The 22,846-nt window shown below is 39.5% G+C and overlaps 1 protein-coding gene across 3 annotated transcripts in view; it reads left to right on the top strand.

Moving 5' to 3' along the window:
* GMDS (GDP-mannose 4,6-dehydratase) overlaps positions 1–22,846 on the top strand; it is a 423,518-nt gene that overhangs the window by 194,977 nt on the left and 205,695 nt on the right. For all 3 annotated transcript variants that reach the window (XM_075084163.1, XM_075084161.1, XM_075084162.1), the window contains one exon: positions 2,198–2,325. In XM_075084163.1, the coding sequence (XP_074940264.1) occupies positions 2,198–2,325 (128 nt within the window). The remainder of the gene's footprint in view (positions 1–2,197; positions 2,326–22,846) is intronic.

Here is a 22,846-nt window from a genome sequence, read left to right as displayed (position 1 = left end):
ACACAACCTAATACGCATTTCTTTTTTTATGCTGAGAAAGTGGTTGCTCCAAAATGGAAGCTGACGTTCATTAGTTGTGTAGGTTGACAGTAAAACTTGCTTTAATGCAGATGATGACTACAACTCTCAGTGCTTTTACTACAAATGGGAGTGTGGCGTTGAAAGCAGCCGGTTTTGCTGAGTGCTCATTTGCCGTCTGGAACGTAATGCCGTATACTTTAGCATAGGAAAAAAACTTCTCCTTCAACTGTATTTACTGAATAATAATGCAAACTGAAATTATTTCAGTGCAGAAGGTTAGGAAGTTTCAGAGCTAGTCCTAATAAGTTTGTGTAATAGTTTGAATATATTTTTAATGAATTAGTAGTAATCTCTGTGAAGATCTCAAAGCACATTGTGAATGTGAAAAATGGAAACAATCTTTGGAGAAGTGCCAGCCTGACTAAGCCAAAGAGACTCTGTCACTGGCTTCTGTCAAGGCAGAACCCCACTCCAGCTGCAAGCCCATCCAGCCAGGAACAGGGCAACCACAGTACTTTGCTTTCAGAAATTGCAATAGCAGAGTCAGTGTCAGTCCTGTGGTTTGCGCTTGTTTATCATACTTGTCCTGTTGAGTGTGCAGCGTGCAGTCTGGAAGATGGGTTTGAGCTTTCATCCTGCAGTTGACTCATTTGTCCAATTTTTGAGGAACATTGGCATATAAAAGACTTCCCAGTATATTTTATTTCTGAAATTTTGCAAATCACACTATTTTGTAAACTTCCTTTGCATATGAACACTTTCAGGGAACATGAAAATTATATGATTTTCATCCTTTAAAAAACAAGCGCAAACTGATAATATGTTCTAAATGGCTAATATCCAGAATTCCAATTGGTTCAGCAGTTAACAGAAAATTAAAATTCTATCTTAATCCTGTGGTAAAGTCTGAATTATTTAATTGCTTCATTCCACATTGTTCTTATAGGTGCACTCTTTTTTTTTTTTCTTTTTCTTCTAGCAGAGTCAAATGACACAAAAAGGTACTGTAGTGCTCTTGATTTTACAGGAAAAATCAGTAGTCTGAAAAAGACACTTCACATTATTTAATAATTTTTCAGGAGGCTATCATTTGTTTGACAGGAGACAGAAAATATTGAGATGCATATCTCAAGAGCAGAGCTCTGTAATGAAAAAAACCTACATATATGCATTGAATGTACAAGCTACACTACTTAGGACTTTTGAAATTTGCTAAGAGCATTTCACTAGTGCAGTCATTTTCACTAACTTTCCTTCTTTCCATTTGGATAAGGTATCATCTGTCACTGCTCAATCATTTTTTTCCTTAGCTATTAAAAAGGCATGTAATTTTAATTTTTGTGGCTCATTAGTGTGCAAATGCCATTGGCCTTATTTAGGCTGAACTCATGATCTAAATTCAAATCCCTCTGCTTTTGAGTAGGCTGTTAACCACATTTTAGAAACACAGCTGTCATAATCTAAAAATCAAGTTATGAAAATAACTAGAAACGAATATTATTTAAAGCAAATCTACAGGGAGCAGAAATGAGTACACAAATTTTCCAAAGCAATACAGTGAACAAAATATGGAAATGTCATAGAATAATGTACAGTCTTCAACTGATAAAGTTGAAATCACAACTTCAAGATCTCTCTGAACCTGAGGGACAAAGAATCCCAAATACCTAGAAAAGTAGAACACATTTAACCATTAAGGTCCTTTGGAGAATATGTAGTATTTCGATAGCCTCAACTATTTTTTTTATTAATAAACTAATTTATTTAGATATATGCCTTCCTTAAAAAATATAAAGAGAAAAACAGCAACAAAAACTTGAGGGTGGTCTAAGATGTCTGTCTTCTTTATGTAACCTTTTGCATTTTGCATTTAAGAACTGACATTCCAAATTATTTTCTTTGGCTTTATGCCTGGACTGAAGACTGAGGCAGCAAATTAGGAATGCTTAAGAAGTCCCACAAAGAAAGATGTTGGCTGTGAAAGTACAGCTAATGTGACACTTGCACTGGAAGCTTCTTAGGCTACTCAAATGATAAAAGATGGCATGGGTCTAGGTGGTGTGAGGGGAGTGAATGAAGACTGAAAGTACCATGTGCTGAGCTGTACAAGCTGTTTCTTGTGGCCAGTTATCTGCCACTGTGTCTATGCTGATACTACCTTTTATTTCTATTCCAGGGGCTAACTTTGTTACTCGAAAAATTAGCCGATCAGTAGCAAAGATTCACCTCGGACAGCTGGATTGTTTCAGCCTGGGCAATCTGGATGCTAAGAGAGACTGGGGCCATGCTAGGGACTACGTTGAGGTAAGATGTGGGCCACATACCTTATTCTGACTTGTCTTTGTGGTGGGGATAATGCTATTGCTGTAACTTCAGGTCATGGTCCATGGAGGTCTATCTCAAGATGGTTTTGCCTATTGAGGCCTGTTAACTTTGTCTTGCTCTTGATTTCACACTAGGGAATTTAGTAACACAGCAGTCTACCCCAGGCATGACCTGAACAGAAAAATAAATCTTTGGGTTTACATTCCTTGACTGAATTCCTTGGGCGGGGGGGCTGACTATAAAGTGGATCTATTTTAGTGTATTTCCCCTATTGTTTTGACAAATGTTATGACCAATGTTAAGATTGCAGCAAGATGCAATATAACCTGAAGTCAAAGTTCCTGCTAGACGTTCATAGGCTTTATTATAATGAGGCAAGAATGATGTATATATTAATGATCAAACGTCTAGCTCGTCATATGTTAGAAAGAAACATCATAACATAGTTGCGATGGCAGGTATTGCAACACATGTGCCTGCATCTAGTATTTGAAATGTTTTCATAGTCAGGATTTGTTTCTAATTTTATTCTATGCATCTGCTTAAGCAGACAAACAAACAATACCCCTGTATTGTATTACAAGGAGACATGAATGACCGTGTAGGAAATATTATCTTTTCCCCAGGAGACTTTTGTCCCCATTTTGGTGCTTAAAGATTTCCTGTGGTCATTGCTCTATTTCTGTCTTTTAATAATTCCTTGCTGGGAAACCAGATTTGGCCTCAGTGTTCATTGATGTAGTTTAAAAAAGACGATGATTGTTTGTTTACAAAGTAAGAAGTATTTCAGTAAGAAAAAGTCTGATGTGGGATTATTATTGTAAATCAAGAATTAAATGGTAAAATAAAAGCTGAGCTTTCAAATCTTGTTTATGGCCAAAAAAGAAATAGCAAGAAAACGTAATCATAATACCACAATATCCTTTGTTCTGAATGATATTTAAAAAGTAAACAGCCATATTGCATTGGCATTGAAAGGGTTACATCACCTAAGTGAAGAAGGTGACTTTTGGCAGCTGGATATAAATAAAATTGGCTTTTGGTTCTGTGCTGCATTTGCATGTAAGGTGGTAAGGGCACCATGAATGTCAAAACTATGCCTCCATGACTATTGTTGTTTATTTATGGCTACAACATTAGCTGATGCAGTTAATCCAGCAAACCATCCCAATCATGTCTTTTAATGGATAAAACTATACTCAAGAGTGTTCATAAAGTCAGTTACCAATTCTCCACTAAAAAGAAGTAAAAGATAAGCCAAATAAAATGATCAGTTGCATGAACATAATGAGCATAATTTGCTAACAGGCATTGGATATTCCGTAAATACTTTGGCTATCTCATTCCAAGACAACTTGCACCAGATCATAAATTGTGGGATGAATTCTGATGTCTTCTTCCATAAGGGAAATCCAGAATAACCCTCTTGTGCTTAGTGGGTCAGACCCTTGTCCTGTGTTCAAACCTTTAAAAACAAAAAGGAAATGAGAACAAGTCTATCCAGAAGAATGACTAGCTTTCAAGGTCTTTGGCCTCCAGAAGGAATGTAGTTGTCCGAGGTCTGCAGCACGAACACATGTTTGTTGTGTAAGTAGCATTCCAGACCTTACAGCTACACGTTTTGGGCCTGTCCCAAAATCTTCTGGAAAGAATTCCTCACTAAAATATAGTTCATCTTGAGTATTTCTTTTCCCAGAGAGGTACCCCTTCGGATAATGGGAGAGTTATTATCAATTCTCTAATTCCCTGAATATTGTGGAAATGTGGTTACAGGCAGCTTTCTAATGGCTAAAAAAAGAGAGTAATTTTAAACTGGAAATAAACAATTATTTGAGGCTTTAATGGGCTGGAAAGTAGGGCTTAGAGATTTAACATTGTTCAAATAAATACATAGTGTGTTAGAAAGCATGATCGTATTTACAAGCATTTGGGGAGCTTCCTTAAGCATATGGCTGAACACATAGGGATATATCTTATCGTCTCCATATGTACTTTTAAATCCCATTGATATTAATAGAAGTAACACATGTGCATATAGACTAGACCATGTACTGTGTTTTCTTTCTCCTTATTTCCTTATTAGGGATAATAATAAAACCATAAATACATTCCTTTTTGTTGTTTTGTAAAACATTATGGGTCAATTTCTGATCTCATTGAAGTTGATGACCAAACTCCCATTGACTTCGTGGAGAGATCATATCCTGTATGTATTGGAGAGGAGAGGTCTGCAGGTTACAAAGCACAAACAGAAGTCAGGACTCTTGAGCGTTGATCACATGCATGCGTCTGACTGCCACTGTGGTTTTGGGTGAACACTTCTGTATGCAGTATAGCATGGAAGCTTGTGCCTGCGCTGAAGCATGTAGGTGCCCACCAAGGAAAGGGCTGCCCGTGTGCTCAGTGCTAGGTGTGGGCTGAGGTCAGATTTAGTAGCAGATGATTCAGAAGTTTGACATTTAAACATAGGTTCATATCAGGGGAGAACAGTTGGAATATATGTTTGATGAGGTTTTTGAGCTGGGCCTTGAACTGCTGCCTGCAGGAACTGAAAATCAGGTACAGTGGCATTGTGCTGGTGAATGAAAACCAGGAAGTTTAACTCACTAGAAAGAAAGGTTTCCATTCAGTGTTTGAAGAGAAGAAAATAGAAATAAGCAGGCATTGAAAACTGGGGAGGAGGAGGATGGATTATTAGTTTTATCCTAAAATTATATTAGTAACTCTTAACAATTTTGCGGAAATTGCTGCTGTCTCTACTCCCCCTTTCTCCATTTTTACTCTACTGTGATCCAGCACAAGTCTCATGGGATGGTATTAGACATGACAATCAATGCCACTGAGTGGGAACAAGAAAAACAATATATCAGCGCTATTGATATATGAATCTTCTGTGTGCTGTTTTGTTTTGTGAGGGTAACGGATACCTTTTATTTGTTGCAGAAAGTTCTAGTAAACCATCTGCTAGGTATTTTCAGCTCCTAGGTATTTTTAAATATTAGTACAATAGCAAGCCTTAGCAGTCTGACTCATTTCTATGTCATTTATAAAACGCAAAGCATCATACAAATTTCCTCAGACACTCACCCAAGAGTCTTATTTCAAATAAATATAGATTCCGAGAAACATTTAACTTGGACGATTAAAAAAATGGTCATCAATCCATCACTAGTTGGTTGTTTTTTTAATTTCTTATATGCTAAATACTGTAAATGAAGTCATGAAGGTATACCTGCAACTCAGACCTTGAAATGTTGTTCTTGGGGATGTAGTAGACACATTTATTTGTAATTATGTAAAAGGAAAGCCAACAAATAGAGCATAGTCATGTTGGAAAGTGACTCCGGGAAAAGAGCAAGTGTGTATTAGAGTTCAACAGCTGAGGCTTTTTCTTCCTTTCCTTCAGTTTCTTCTTTATCACCAGCTGATGCTCAGGCTGCCTTCTGCAGTTGCACTGCCCACACCTCAGTGTTGTGCAGAGAGCAGGAATACTGAACTGATGAATGCTGCGGAAAAGCCTATCTATATATATCTTACAAAAGTAAAAAAACAAGTCAAAGGTAACAGTTTTAATAGTCTTTAAGTATTCATACAGATTGCAAATATTTTTTTTTGCCTTCAGTAGCAATCCAGCAATATTTCAAGCAATAATTACAGAGGACGCATAATTGGGTCCTAATTGGCTCCAATTCAATTAATTATAGGTCTAGTCAAATGCTTAAAATTAAGAATGTGCCTAAATTCAAGGAGAAATCAGGGACTACTTGATATTCTAAATATGTGGCAATCAGCTTCCATTAATTCATATTTAAATAATGTTAAAAAAGCAAAAAGGAACAGTTTATAAATAAGTAATATAGTAAGTTATTGTACAGTCCAACCAAGCACATTACGAAATTGTTTGAAGGGAGACTTTCCATCTTACTTTTTTTTTTATTTTGTACAGGTGCTGATTTGTACGTTATGATTAAAACACAAGAAAATGCAGTCATTTTTATTGTCTGAAACCATTTTGCGCATGTGGAAATCGAGATAGTAAAATCTAATCTACAGTGATGCCTTCTGCATTTAAATCTCCAGTCAGCATCACCTGGTCTTTTATTCATGATTCTTCTATTCACCATTCTAATAGGTAGAGACTGAACCTTGGAGACAGCTGCTACCATTTCTGTTGTGGGAAATCCCTTCTTCCATGTTTGTCTGTACGTTTAAATACAAAAAAAACTTGCCAGACAGAATTATTTAAAATTTTACTTTACTCTTGTGCATAAGAAAAGGATTCAGCCAGCAAGACTGTTGGCCAAGGAATTTCTAGTTCTGTTTTATTGTTTTCTTGGGGCGTGAAAGACGTGTCGTCTTTTGAGATAAGTTTTACTGTAGTCTGATGAGACTTGAAGTTTTTTCTGACACATCCTTTCATCAGCCCAGGAGAATATTTGCTTGTGAGAGTCTTGCTTTGTTGAGGACTGTTGGTTGCAAAAGGAAAGTCAGTCATATCTGTCTATGTAACTGTCAGTACCTCATATAGTTATGAGAATGGCTCATGAACTTAGACATGCTTTTAAATGAGGATTACCCTTTTGTTATGGACTGAAACGAGAAATGTTTTTCCCTTCTTACTGCTTAGTTTTTGTGCTCACAGTTAATTGCATCTAATAGAAGTTAAGAAATAATTTTAAACCCTCAATACTGGACTCCTCTGAGTATGAGGATAAAGATTTTTGAGCCAGCCAGGTACTCAATTTTGTGTATTTCCAAATTAGAACTTTTTCTTTCCATCAGCTTGCATGAATTAGGACAATTAATGGCTCTACTAAGCCAAATCGATCTTAAAAGTGCATCAAATCTGCTCTGGTCGATGTGATGGTCTACTGAATTTATTATCTTATTGTTGCCATCTAGGTGAAGTAATTGTGAGAGCAGCAGGGCTTGTGTGAAGCTTTGGGAGAAAAGTATGTTCTCCTTTGGAACAACTACTGAATGCTAATAAAATTCGTGACAGGTACTTGCTGAAACAGTATGTTTTCAAGAAGTGTGTGTATCAGAGACAATGACTATTCCACCTTAGTTTCTTTGTAATAGTTCAAAAATCTGTTGTCCTTTTTATAAGTTGCAGCACTAAGCAGCATGCTGAAATGCTTTTTGAGAAAGCAACATCTTCCCAAAGGCAGTACGCACTTACCGCTATCAGATATTCTTTGATTTCCTCATGTAAGTACTTTGGACATGTGGAGGTGTGTTGTACTCAGGATAAAGGAAGTCACATTTGACCATGGTAGCATGTTCCGTCATCCATGCAAATAATGATCCAGTTCTCAGGATACAGTACAGCCAATGTAGGTGGCCACAGCACAGATAACTGATCTCAAATGAAAGTTGCCAAATTGCTTTATCAAGTTTACCCAGCACTGACCTGCAGGCGCTGGTGTTTACAATAGAGCCACTTCTTCATGACACAACAAAAGTGCTGGAACAGCAGGTCCAAGAAGAAGTAAAGATGATTGTCTTCTCTCTGGTTGAGTCCATAGGGAAAAGACATAGATAAGTGGATAGTCAGAGTCAATTCATGATGCCATTGGTTTAGTAAATTATTTGCGCATGTTGCACCTCAACCAAAATGTTCCAACCCTACAAAAGAGTTCAAGTCGTGATATGAGGTGGTAGACAGTGTCACTGGCCACAAAACTGGCATCTCCCCAGCATGTCTGTCATGCAGAATCCAAACAGGATCCCATGACACTCTATTGTTGTTTCTCTCTCTTTATTGCTGTCCAGGTAGGCTCCATTAGGCTCCCTAGGCTCAGTAAGGCACCTGTGGTCCCGCTTGACTTCTGACTTCAGAAACCACTCTTTTAACTCTCTGGTTTTAGTTAAGAACTTAGGAGTCAGACTGAAGACTTTGAACGTTTTCTCCAAGGCTATTTCTGAGCAGTACCAAAACGAACTGTCACAATAAGCATACAGTGAAGATCTCCTCAGTGTACATTTCTTCTCCATTGTCCCATGCAAGCAGACAAAAAGTTGATACTTAAATAATTCTGTTTTCTTTCAGTTAGAGAATGATTTGATGACAGCAAAATGTACGTATAATTCTCAAACATCATCTTTCAGATTTTGAAAATATGGGCAAACCTTCCCTTATGAAAACAGAACATTTTAGAACAATGGTGATAGTAAAAGTTTTCCTTTTTAATGCCTAATAAAAGCTTACATTTTGGTAAATAAGGCTACACAATAAAAGAGCTTACAATACATGTCTTTCATATTAGGAATTAGATTAGACTTCTTGACTATTAGAAATAGTTGCAGTTCCCAGCAAAGTAACACACTATCATCTTAATTTTACTCATGTAGATGATGTCTGCATTAAAGAAAAACAAATGAAACCCAAGTCCTTCATGATTTTTGAAATGCTGGTCTGTAAATAATGTGATTCTAAATGACTGGAGCATAAGTGAGAAAATTCAAACATGCTTTATACATACGTGTGTGCACACATACACCCCACCTGTATATATGTGTGTGTATGTGCATGTATGTATGTTTCTGTTCGTGCATGGATGATTTTGTGGAAGCTCTTTTCAATTTCGTGTACTTTAAGAGGTGCATGTATGTGCTCTTTTCTCTTTAAGTTTGATATGATTGCTAATGAGAGTTTGAACAAGAAAAAAAGTAGTTTATTGCAATAGACATGAATGGTCTCCATCTTTAAAACATAAAAATAAGGAAAGGAAAGGGTTTTAATTACAATATGTAGGTGTTCTGTCTAATGCACGTCATATGGTATTGATTTCCAGCAGCAGCGCCTACTGTAAGTGTTGCTGTTTGACCTTTTCCTTTCAGAAAACTCTCCTGATCTATTTCAGAACTGCAGCACCATTTCCCCCTCTTTATTTTCTTGTAGCCATTTTTTATGTCAGGGGAATATAATTGTAAAGAGCTTTTTTTCTTATTTACATAAATTTTCCTTTAGCTTTCTTTTTCACCACTTTTGTGTTTGACCTATTAGTGTTTTTAGCCTTTACAAAACCAAAAAAGTGCTTTCCTCAGCAAAACCATCTGGTTTAGTTTCCTGTGCCTCAACAATGATATGTGTATTATTATCAAGGCCACCCCGGTGGTTTTCTAAGTGGTCTCGTTACAGCGGTGGTCTTACAATTCAATTGGAGTGATGGAGAGGTTAGACTAAGGCTTCTTTCAAGTATAAGGTTTCCAGATTGATAAATTATGTATTGTTGTCATATTTCTGAGGCTGACTTACTATGTCATGGTAGCTTGAATGCAGTATCTCTTCAAATAATACAACTACAAGAGTCCTCCTCACAAATTCTGCTTTTGCAGCTTGTTCTTCTTGCAGAATACCAAATTAAGGGACTTTCCAGAAGTAACTTTAAATGCATGATGTGTTCCTATGATTTTAGATTTTCTGCTCTTCCTGCCAATGTGTGGAAAAAAACAAGTAAAATTATGACAGGGTCCATGCTTAGGAACTATACTTAGGATAGGATCAGAAGAAAACATACGGATGCCAGCAGAAAGACTATATAATGCAGTATATATACCGTGATTGCAGTCCATGTCAGTGCATGCTGCAGGACAGTGGTTACTCATTAGCAGGTGGCAATATAACACCAGGGAGTAAACAAACCAAACTTTTTTAAAAAAAGGTCTATTCCACCTTCCAGTCGGTCCTGTGGTGGTTTTAACTTGGGGCAACTGCATATGAGACCATGAGAAAGAGATGAAGCTCATGAGGGAGGTGGGGTTGCCTGGACCCAGGGAGCAAGTACACCAGAGAGCCTGCTCAAGGCTGCAGCTGTGCCTCAAGGGAAACCACTGCCCCATCACAGGATAGACCTTGTTCAGCATAAAGTGAAACTTCACAAAATTTAACAGGAAAGGTCTCACAAGTCTCTCTTGAGTGTATGTAAACCACAATTTTTTAATATTTAATATTTTTTGCCATTTTAGTCCATATAAGGTTATGAACTGGGCAAGTTTGGGGCAAATTCTCTAGCCCTCTGCATGCAAAACTTCAAATACTGTAAAATAAGGAAACCCTGAGTTCATGGAAATAAAATTATTGATGTTTATGGGGGAAATAATACAAATTAAATGTATTCTTTAATCAGCTGAATCACTTCAGCTGATATTTTTCCTTCATTTCTTTGATGTTTTTCCTATTATGGGGGGCGGAAGGGGTGGGGGAACCACCAGGTGTGCCTACCTTTGAACTCAGAATAGTTTTATTCAGTCAGATGGTATTTGGCAACATTTTACAGAACAGGACACAGCATCTTTTATTGGTAAATGTTAGGCAACATTAGTAACAGGTACTGCTACCAGCCACACCTGTAATAATGCAGATAGTTTCTCTTTATTAACTTATCTATGATTTACAGTTTTATTTGAATCTGTAACACACCACATTCTGAGAAAGCTGTATAGCATAGTTGGTTTTAATTTTAATAAGGGGAAGAAATCCCTTAAAACAGATCATTAAAATTTAATGAGGACATTTTTAAAACCCCATAATGGTTCAATTTACACTGGAAGTCAAAAATAGTTAATGGTGGTGTTATGTCTGTGTGGTAACATCCTCACTAGACAGTAATTGTTTTCATTTGAAATTAAGCTAGTGAAACATCATGGGCAGTGCATTCCCAGAACCAAAGTTTTCAGCCCTCCAACAATTTTAGGTCATTCCACTGAAAGAAGAAATATTTCAGAGGAACAATTAAAATGTCAGGGCTCACTTTTATTGTGCTCTAGCTGTTAATATTCTGTGCATTATTAAGAAGACTGGTTATCAGCAGAGTGACTGTTCTTTCCTGAGCTGGGTATGGAAAAAACTATGATTTTTTTGTTTGTTTGAGTGGGAAACATTCCCCAAACCCACAGGGTGCACTTAATATGCCACTTTTAGTTTTAGCAGAAATACTTGAATTTTAGCTGTAGGTGTTTTTGGATGAAGCCTTGACCTAACAACCTACATTAATGGTCCAAAGATAGAGCAGCTGAACTTTCCAGTTGGCCTTCTTTGGCTGACATGAAACTTCCCCTGGGGACGGTTGACTTGGTTACCAGGTTAAGTACGTGAAGAAAACTTATTGCTGTAATGTGCTTGATTCCTCTCTTCCTCTCAAAATCCATGTGATTTCTGCACCAAGAGCAATTGTACGTTTCCTCAGGAGTATGAGGAGCATTACATTTGCAAGGGTGGGGAGCAACGTTGGTGTTTTCTTATCCCCCGTCCCCAGTCAGCTCAGTAGTGTGGCTGGGATAGATTTGCCTGCAGCCATAGAAGAGAAGAATGAAGTAAACAGTGGATCCTTGACATCATCCTGTGCCTGCAGCTTACATGAGGGCTGTGCAAAACAGCTGGCAGTTCCCTCAAACTTTCCCAGTGCTTTTTCCTTCATGCAGGTGGAGGCCGACTGGTGCAAGGGAGCCCAGCAGCTGTCCTTCCCCACACACCCTGCTGGTGCATGGGGCAACTCCTGGTGCTAGCTGCTAGCAACCGTGGTGGCCTTTTCAGTGCTTCTAGTGATATAAGGAGTTTGGTGGTGTTTCTTAAGGGAGTAGTAGGCCCATGTGTGTTTTCTATATTTTCTGTTGTGCACTGGGATTAAAGGATCTCCGGCATTGGATTTGAGGAAGCAAAATTATGGGATCCCTAACTATTCATATGAAATGTTGCCTGTCTGCAAGGGCAAATTATTAGGTTTTTATTTTTTTAAAGTTGAACATTTTGCCTAGCCTAGTCTCTCTTGTTCTATAGCATGAGAAAAGCAGGGCAAACTCAACCATTTGAAACGTCAAAGGACTATGACTCCAGCTAGGAGGCCATGCTGTGAGCCATTGCCTGAACTGCTGGATCCATATCTATAGGAGTGTTGGATGTTGAGCCGACTTCTCATTGTACTGGTGTTACTTAAATTTGTGTATTAAAAGAACAGGCACCGTTATGAAAATATGCTTACTCTCTAACGTTGCTCTTAATAAAAAGCTTTTTAGAACTTTTTAGAAGCTGATATTTCTAATGCAATTTGTGCCTTACTTTTTCATATGCAAATGAGTTTGATTTTTTTTTTTTAACATCAAAAGAGGATTTCTTTCTCCAAATGCACTTCACAGATTTATTTAAGGAGCAGTAAATTGCATTAGTAGAGCATAAACTCCTACTTCTGCCTAACCTCTATCAAGTGAGATGTTACTCTACACAGTAACAGTTTATTAAGGCAACCCTAATGCTATAATACCAGACACACATGTTGCTTTTGACCTATGAAAAGTTGGTACAAATCATACATTCTTGCTGCACTGTGCCTTATTTTACAAGAAAAAGTAATGCTTTGTGTTGCTAATGCAATATTTTTTCCGTGTGCAATACAGGCATATTTTCCCCCTCACCATTAATTTATTATGCTGCATTGATTTCCAGACAAACCTTACTTCTCCATATCTGGTGGGAATTTCTCTCTTCCCCTGAGATGTTTTAAGTTCAACAAGCATCAGGGTTTTAATATATCATATTCTTTTTAAAGGGGAAATAATTGACAAGGGAAAAATATTTTAAGTATAGCCTTTTCATTTTATTGCCAGTATTATTACTGATATCCAAGGTAGATACATATCAAAAATACTGCTGGTTTAAAACTGTTCATCGCCCAGATTACAAGTGGATTTTGGGTTATCGGAAAGGTGTCAGAAAGCATGAGATAGGATGGTCTGTAGGCTACATGACAGACCAAGACACAATAGGTCTGTTTCCTGACAAGGGAAAGCCCAAGAGACACTTGGCTGATGCCAGGCACACTGCCTCTTACCACTGTCACCTCCTGGTTGCCGGCAGCCTTGCCCTCCAACCCCCATGCTGAGAGGAGGTTGTATTTTAATGCTCTATTCATGTTGCAGCTGGGAAATCACTGCTGCTCCCATTAGTGCACATTCCATGTATACGTTTGCTTGATGTTTTATTTCAGCCCATAATGCCTTGTAAACCTTTTCCAGTGACTCCCATGCCACAACCATGGCGTGCACTGCTGGAATGTGGCTTTCTGAGTCACTAGTACTGGTAGAAGAAATGATACTGGTTTGCAAGGTTAGGGGTTTGCTGTGGAGCAGGGCCCGGCTGTGCTTTGCTTTCCAGGAATGCCAAGGTGGAGCACAAAGTTGCTCGCATTCCAAGGAGCTTTTCCAGGCTAACCGTACTATCTGGTGCCTCAACTCTAGGAGAATCTTTTTTTTTGTCTTTTTAAAGTAATCCAAGAGCAGGCGGGAAACAATTTAGAACTGGTGTTGTTTGGAGGTTTGTGCAAGTTGTCATGGTCCAAGAACACTTAATGTAATACGTAATATAATGTACAGCATTTTAATGGAGTCTTATAAATATGGGTGCTAAGAAAACATTTTAGAAAGTACTCTGTTTGGTTCAGATAGCAACAAAGGGTAAGAGTGCATGCGTGAGGTGTGCAAACCCCAAGAGGCGCATAGGGCTGTGCGTTCCCTCCCTGCCCTCCTGGCAGGCCTGAGGACCAAGCATGCTGCAAACCAACTGTAGGAATTGGGTTGGAGTGAAATCTTGTTCTAATAATAGGATTATTGACTTCAGTGGGACTTGACTTCATCTACTGCATCTTACATTTATGCATGGGGAGGTGGACGCTGGCAGAAGAGAAAGAGGCTCTGTGCCCGCACAGAGTTACTCAGTACACCTGTGATAGGGACAGCCACAATTTGGCTCTAAAAGTGACCTCAGGAGACATTAAAATACCATTTAACATGTTACCAATATAAACAGGAAGCGTAATAAAGAGTTTTCACCTGGCCCACTCTGCCAGTTTTCAGCCTCAAGTACGACAGAATGATGAAATTGGTGCACAACTGCCCACTCCTTGTAATTAAGTAAATTAGGATTTCCTCAAAGAAGGCTTTTTTTTGCTGATTTTCATAAGGTCACATGTAAAGAAGGGCAGCGTAAAACCAACAGGCACGTGTAAAAGTCTAGCTGGCAAAAGAACAAGTTTGAGTAAAAAGTCCACCCAAAATGGAAGTAAATTAATCATCATTGTTACCACACTCATTTTGGAGTGATTACAGAAAATAGTGTTAAATAATAGCAGAATCATGCACAGTTGACATTTACCTTTAAAATACACTGTGTGGTAAAGAAAAACATACCTCAGTTCCCTTGGTTTAATTTATTCATATAAGGTTTATAAGCAAGTTGTGTAATGAAATTACATGCTGATGATAGGCATTTAGTTGCACTGATTTGTAGGAGTCTGATCATTTAAATACAATATGTTATAAATATTTCAAGTTAGTGGAAAAAAAAAATCCACATTCTGAAAACACTATCTTAACAATATCTTGAATAGTTGTTTATGTTCTGGAGTTGCTTGTAAAACAGTTGACTCCTAACTAAGCTGACAGTTTTATTAGTAGTATCTTAAAGTGATCCTTTTTGCCTAGATATGGAATTTCACTAGGATCATGGTTGGTATAAAGTCTCTTTCACTGAAACATCCTACTAACTAATCACTGCAAATTCTGGCTGTGGTGGTATTAGAAAGTACTGCTGGATCTTATAGTGTTATTACACTTTCTTGGAAGGAAAAATCACACAACCTTTTATATTTCATGAAGGCAGATAAAAGCTAGAAAATAAAACTGCCTGTAAACAAGAGTAAAATGGTGGTGTTCAGGCTCAGGATGAAAGCTAGCATCTGGAATCCCACTCAGAACCAGCTCTGCAGCAGCAAGAACTGTCTGGCAGAGAAAAGCAAATTTATACTCAGGAGGAGCACAGCTGATGGTGATATGCTGCATCCGTGTATGGGGGGATGTGGGGGCAATACAAGATGAGGATTAAGGCTCTACATGGTAGAGGAATGCTGTGTTCTCATCACCTGCTTTTGGGCCAAAGTGAGCCACCAGCTGCCACTGTGCTTAATTCTGCCTGTGAAAGGAGCCTGAAATTCTCCAAACTGAGTGGGGCACAAAACAAAAACAGGCATAGAAAATAGCAAACGTTTACATTAGATATTGACTATGTGTTTTCTTACAGAGTGAAGAGAAATGAGGGAAGGGTGTGTTCAGTACAACAGTTTGACTTGAGAACTGTCCTTAACGCTAATTTGACTTTTGGTTCTGAAACTGAAAGGGACTGGCTCTGTAGGATCCCATTTACTGACATGTAAATATTCTGTATTTCTGCAGAATTAGCAATTTTGTATTGGGAGCAGAAAGCCAGTTCAGCCTGCCCGTCCAGTTAAGGGACAAGACAACAAACACAGGTTCCCTGTCTAGCCTACCAGTGCCTACCAGCCTACCACTGCTAAAATAAATGCATCTTTTCAACAGACAATAAAACTGACACACATGTGTCAATGTGACACAGATTAGACTGAGAACACCCATGTAGTTTTTTCTCAATTAGAAGTCCCAAGCCATCTTAAGCTAGATGGTCATTTGACTCCGACTGCTTACCTGCTTGGTGGCAAAGTGCACAGCTGGACTGTGGCGTTCACTTACACAGGCAATTGATCAACTAAGTACGATAGACCTTTCTTCCAGATTTCACCCTGAAACTTAAAAAATAACACATAGATGTCTTTTTACTAATGTCTCCAATCATTCATCTTTAATGGTTTTAAAGATGACCCACGTAATACTTCCAAACCGGTTTTGTGTCCTCTTCTGCTTTATAACACTTACAGACGCCTTGGAACAAGCCTGCATTGTGCACGTATGGGTTGCTGGTCCTTCTGTCTTGTGTTACAGGGAATAACAGGAGTGCAAAGCTTTGTCCTCCCAAAGCTTTGCACCGGGACTGTTGAGGTAGCATCTGAGGTGTTACTGAAATTTTAATAGCAGCAGGTGATGAGTCTTTAACAGAAACATCCTTTCTGCTAGAGGTTCACTAAGCACCAGAGCCTGATAGATGTCAACAAATAAAAAGTGCCAGTTTGTTTAGACTAAAATTTTTTTGCTTTTCAGTTGCTGGAGCTTCACGCTTTCTTCTCTTTCGATAGAGCCATAAATCCTCTAGTTCCCATAGTTAAAGGGGGGAAAAAACCAACAACAAAAACTGAATTTCAGTTGGAAGTACAAGGGAGGGAGAAATCAGGGTATTTGAATTTTTAATAAAAACACTTAAAGGAAAACAATAGAATTGCTTATTTTCGTTTGGATTTTCAAGATATTGAGTTTCTTTGCACACACATACAAACGGAATTAATTGGAAGTAGCTACAGTAGTATTCAGAATAAATTTGCCAAGTCATCTGTCCAGCAGAATTTGAATTAAAACAGAGCAAGAAAAGGGCCTAGGTAAGAGTAAGCCTACCCATAGAAACAATAAAGCTTTATATCTTGAGTTAATTGTATTTGTTATTCAGTGGCTCCTATTATTGCGATGTTTGATACTTTATTTAGATGAACAGTTTGGCTCTGGTTATCTTTGTTCTCACTGTCCAGAAGACTTGGCACATCGCACGCTGTGCGCGGTACAGTTAGAGAGGGAGACCTGCAAAAGAACAACCACCTAAGGCGAGTTGGCAGACTATAGCAGAACATCCTTTTCTTTGAAAGCAGCTCATCAGGAAAACATTGGTCCTGCCTCTCTGTATTTAGCTGAATGCAGATGAGAGGAATGATTAACACTAATGAGTGACCAGGGATTTATTGTTTACTTAGAGATAAGGCATGGGCTTCCTTCGTTGGCACTTTCTGCCAAATAGTTTGATCCTAGTTCACCAAGCCTTTTATTATTTGTTGTTGCTTTTTTTGGTAGTGGTGGCTGTTGTTGCTTTAAGTGATTTCTTTCACCAAAATCTTTTCATCACTTGGGCTTTTTTATTTTATTTTTATTGCAAATTATCTGAGCTGTTTGTCATTTGGGCCACAGCACTCTGGAGGTCCTTTACGTGCATCACATGTTCTGCATCCAACAGTGCTTTTTCTGTTCAGTGCTTGCCCTCCTCCCCAAAGCTGAAATAAATCAAAGTAGGTTGAGACTCAGTCGCAATAAATCAAGACCTGTCCAAAACTGGAGCCTGCCCAGTCAAAATGTCATAGCTTGGCTTTCACTGAGGATTAATTAAAGGCCTGATATAAAGCCCAGATGTGCTTCATGAGAGTAGCAAACTGCCTGGTGGTGGCTATACTAAAAACCAAGTCTCCCCATGAATCTGCCCACCCAAGAACATGGAGGAGGATAAGGCTGAGGAAAAGGGAAGAAGGGAGGGGAGGGGAGGAAAGAAGTAAACTGAATCAAGCATGATTTTATAGCATCTATGTTAGCAGAAAACAAGACAAGCTCTATGCTAGAGCACCTCTGAAAAAATACAAAGCATGCATGTGTATATTTCTAACAGCAGCAGAGAACATAATTGTTAAAATGTACAACATTAATTGGGAGTGGGATAAAACTAACACAGTGAGTGAACTTTTGCACTTTTTATGGTCAAAAAATATATATATGTGGCATGCCCAGTGACTGAGTTTGCTCAGTGCCTGTTTTACATTAAATTCCTGAAAGTCATCTTGACTAAAATAGTTTAGCTGAAGATTCCTGAGGCTCTGATAGGGACAGATATGGAAACGTGCATGTATCTGAATTCAGTATATTTGAATATAAATGTGTAAAATACACTTAACTTGCATGCTGCTTGTGTAATGGCCTTTGTGAAACTCCAACTTCAGTTCCAGAGTTACAGCAATTTAATTGAACATGCGCATGGAATGACACCTTTTAAAAAAGTGACGGGCACCGAAAAAGAGTTGCAGTTCAGTTGTGGGGCACGGTATACAGCTACGCTCACCCTCTTTTGCAGGCATAGAAATTTAATTTCTTGGGGAAAAAAATAAAATAATAGTATCTTTTTTTATATTGAAATTAAATAATTTGCCTGAATAAGACTAATTCAACATTTATTGTCATAGTTTGTTTCAGTTTCTTTGAATTTGTTGCATGTAAGTAATGAGTATGCATATGTGCTCTGATGAGATGCAGTATAAAAATTTCACAGACCTGGCTGACTGGTTCTGGGATGGCAGGAGAGATCCACCAAGCAGCGCAGGGCTGCCCTATGCTCTTCAATCTGGTGTAGTAACACATGTGTAGTGAGTCACTACTGATACAGCAGTCAGTTGTGATGCTCTGGATATTCCTAGGCATGGAACGTTCCTATGCATATATACGTATAGGCTTGTGTATTCATTTACTTACACATCTTCTTAGAGGCATGACATCCTTTCTAGTCTCTCCTCTGCCCAGAATAAATGACTGCCACCTCCCAAAGCAGGCAGAAAAGGGGGAGATTAACATCTTATTTCTGCAAAATGTGACCCAAGGGTATAACAGTTCTTTGTTAAGGCCCCAGGAAGGTCTGATGAAAGCCAGGGTTTGAGGGAAGTTCAGTGGCAGGCTTCACAGTCCTGCTGCCTCTGTGGCTTGCCCTTGTTGCATGTGCTAGGTGCACATTTGTGCCACCTTGGCAAAGCAGAACCATGACGAGCCCTGGCTGTAACACATATGTCAGATGGCTAGCGAGTAACAGGTTTTGCTCTTCATCAGTCCCTCTTCCTGCGCAATGAGGAGAAACTCAGTGGTCCTGATACCTTTGCTCTGCAGAGTCATTGTGCCTCAAAAACTTGCAACGTCGGTTGTGTACTTACTCTTCCATACCTCACTGAAGGACAGCTTATGTTAGGTTGCCTCATGCATGGTCCTGTCTCTAAAGGAGGCCCCAGCATTATTCTAGCTACTTTCAAGCTCCCTGCTCATATCTGAAGTGTTTTGGTGCAGCCAAAAGACAAGTCTTTTGTGTTTTCTGCATAGTCTTGATGTTGAGATGCTCTCCATTTTCTTCATCATACTTCACCTACATTGTCCTCCTCATACTCTACTTCTTCCAGTAGCAGTTCCTTTTTAATTCTGGTCTCCTCCATGTTCCCACATGAATGTTGCTTCACGTCTTCGATGCGTTCACCAGAAGTTTTAGATGGCAGACCCTTCACAGGTCTCACTGGTATCGCTGCTATTATTGTCACTGGTTACAGGTGCTAAAAGTGTAAACATTCCAGGACTCCTAACTGGTGGTGTCTCTTATGCCAGGGAGCACTGAGGAGAAGGTCCCTGTTGTGTCGCAGTGGTTGTTAGTATCAGGAAGCAGCAGGAGCGGGGCTGCACCGCGAGGTAGGCAGGCTGTGCGCTGACAGTGGCCCCAGCACAGGCAGTGCCCTCCCCAACCACGGCATAGTCCTGCAGCATCTGAGCTGGATGGGCAGGGCTGGGTGTGGGTAACAAGGTACCGTTGACAGCTCCAGCCAACATGAAGTGATGAACTGGCTCCAGAGCCCATCCAGGAGGTCCAGTCAGGAGCAACAGAAGGGGCTGAAGACCATGCAGGGGAGAACCAGTGAGTGAGCCAGGACAGCAGGAGACAGGACGGGGCCAAGGTATGCCTACCACGCAGCTCAGGCAAGGTTTGGGTGTTTGGGCCTGGACTGAAACAGAGCCCCTGTATCCATGGGTTGAGTGAGCCGTGACAGTGTGCCTTTAGTGCAGGAAGGGAGAAGAGGAGACTTTTTGTGGAGCACTTGGGCAGTGAAAGGAAGGAACGACCACCAGAGTACATTTGTTTTAGCTAAACAATAATAAAATGTAACTGGAGATAGAACGGGAAGAGTCTGGAGTTTCATTTTAACTGAAGTAGGGGGTTGACCCAATTAACACTAAATAATCACAGTGTTTCTGTGCCCCACAATATTGGGTGGTGGAGAGAAGCCCCGTGCAAGTGTTCCCTCTGGAGACAGGGAGCCAGTGAGCCTTGCAGGCCCACTTGCCTCTAGGAACAATAGGTGGCTTTCAGGCAGCTGGCCTGGCCCCAGGGCTCCAGCTCCCCTCTCCTCTCAGCGGCTGCTGTAGAGTCATGTTTGGGAATGCGTTACTGTGCGGGGGAAAGCCTGGACCAGAAAGCACCCAAGGAGAGAAACTTAGTGCTTGCACAGGGAGCTAGGTGTTGTGACACCAATACGGCAGAGCTTTACAAGACAGAAACACACACAAGAAGCTCCGCTGTGGTCTTTACTTATAGCTATATCGTTTTCAGTCTGTAATTTCCTATAAAAATTTCACCATGGGTTTAAATTTAGCAAAGCCCATCAAAGTCTGGGAACTTCTTAACATTTTTGTTTGTAACGAATTTTAACAAAGTTCAGCCTTTGAGCCAGGATTAGAAAACACTGAGAAGGCTGTGCTAAATTTAAAAATCTGCTTTAGTTTTAAATGCCTTTGCAAGCTGTTACTTCTGAACATGAACTATGCCTTTGCTCTGTGTGTGTGTAAAGGAAAGAAAAAAAGATTTAAAAGGCTAAGTGGTTAAAATTTGACAATTAGCTACTGTACATGCTCACGAGCTTCCCCAGCTTTCCCCTCAACCCATGTTTTCTTTATCTCCTGGGTGGTCCGTGTCCGTTCTTCTAAGACCCCATCCCCCCTTCTCCCCATCTTTGCTCTCCCTGTAAAGGGGGCCCTCTCATCCCAGTCACCGTCCTTCCTGCTGGGAAGGCTGAGACCCCTTTGGGAGCCAGCCAGTGATGTTCTTTATTTCATACTTGCAGAACGAAAGAGAGACGAGTGGTACAGAAGATAAGACGACAGCTTTCTAGTGTGGGAAATAATGCTGAATCTTGAACCTCCCAAAGCTGGGCCCAGATGAACAGTACAAGGAGCGTGTCCTGGCTGTCAGGGATGCCGGGGTGATTTGTCCTTAGCACTTCAGGAAAAAAAATCTTTCCTTCCTTCCTTATAGAACTGGCCATTCAGCTGATGTAAGTCAATGGATCCCATTCAAAACAATAGTATTATGCTAAGTTATGATGTCTGTGTAGCTCTCTAGGGTAAGGTGGATGTGAACCTTTAAGCTATAGGTGGTCTTTGTTTGGGTATCCTTTTTGGATGGTATGAAGCTTATTAGCCTGGCCAGTGTGCCTCTGTGAGACAGGCAGGCAAGGAAGTTGTGTGTACTGGGCAGCAGGTTTGTCTTCATGGTGGATCTCTGAAAGCAACTGCAGCTTTCGGTCAAGCTGTATCTGCTCTAGAGGTCTGCCTCACTTAAATCAGCATAATTATAATAGCACGTTACTTCTTCCCCTCCTCCCCACAGCCTGGAGGCAGTTAGGTCTGTGTAAAGGTATGGTAGCAAACCTTTTCCTGGGTATACACAGGCCAAACTTCTTGGGAGAGGAATCATTGGCTTTGGTCTTCTGTTATAGTCACCGAAGAAGCATTTTGCTGTGCTGGAAGCACAAACAAATTCTCCTCAGTCTCTTGCCAGGGTCTCGATAACATTGTGCCCAGCAGTTCCTGTTGACTTGAAAACGCACAGAAAGGCATTGCCTGAGTTTTCTTGTCAGTAAGGATAGTAATAATGTGAATTTCACATAAGTAATGCCTACAGTATGGAAATTGCTTGGTGCAGTAACTTACATTCATCTTGAAACAACAGTGTGAGTCTCAACTCCGTCAGTTCAGTAGCAGTTTTTAAAGACTATTTTTGATCTTTGCTTTGGAACTTCATTGTGTAAAACTCAACTCACGAACATCCTCAACATAGGCATGATGGGACCTTAAATTGAAAACAAACATATTAAAAAAATGTACTTAAAGTGAAAATGTCTCAGAATACTATTTCCCCATTTCCTTGCTATAGAGCACAATATTGGTGTAAAACATTTGTAACTGTAGTAATTAAGGAATTAATGGCTTACAGGACTTCACTGCATTATGATCAGTCCATCACTTAGCCTGTGATGTCTCTGAACTTTTCATTATGTAAAATGTTATACTGTATTTGTTTAATGCAATTATGGAATAATCCTTGGTCCAGTTTCCTGGAACAATACAAACAGGCTTTTCTTCTCTCCATGTGTTCCTGGTTTACAGCCTAACTTGGAAGGGAGCTGTGTTTGTGAACTTTTGTTTCCCTCCACACCGGGGTCCAATTCCAGCATATTTCTTATTTGATTTTTGTTTTGAAAATGTTTGGGCTCCATTGTCAGCCCAGTGTACATTTGGTTGAAATGTCATCCTAGAGCTTTAACTGGATAAAGATTGGAAGAAATATTAATTTCATTATATAAAAGTGTTAATGGTGTTTTGTTTGTTTTCCCCATTTTGCTTTTAATCTCCTCCTGTAGGTAGAAGATTTCATGTAATCTTCACTCTCAAATTACTTACCTTTTTGTTGGAGTTTGGACAAAACCAAAACCCTGCATCTGACCAGCCCTGTCTTCAAAGCAGATCAGGCTGCATCAGCTCTTTGTATTTTAGATCCTATCTCCTATTTAAGAAAGCAGGATGAATTTCTAGTTAGGCTAAAGCTCTGAGTCTAGCACCTCATCATTTTCTCTCGCTTTGCAACCTATTAAAACGTGGAAGAGAGGGAGAAAGGGATTGTCTGAAGATATTTTTTGAACTTAAATATATT

The sequence above is a fragment of the Phalacrocorax aristotelis genome, chromosome 2, assembly GCF_949628215.1.
Source record: "Phalacrocorax aristotelis chromosome 2, bGulAri2.1, whole genome shotgun sequence".
In the NCBI taxonomy this organism is placed as follows: domain Eukaryota; kingdom Metazoa; phylum Chordata; class Aves; order Suliformes; family Phalacrocoracidae; genus Phalacrocorax; species Phalacrocorax aristotelis.
This window is presented reverse-complemented; position numbering and strand designations above follow the sequence as displayed.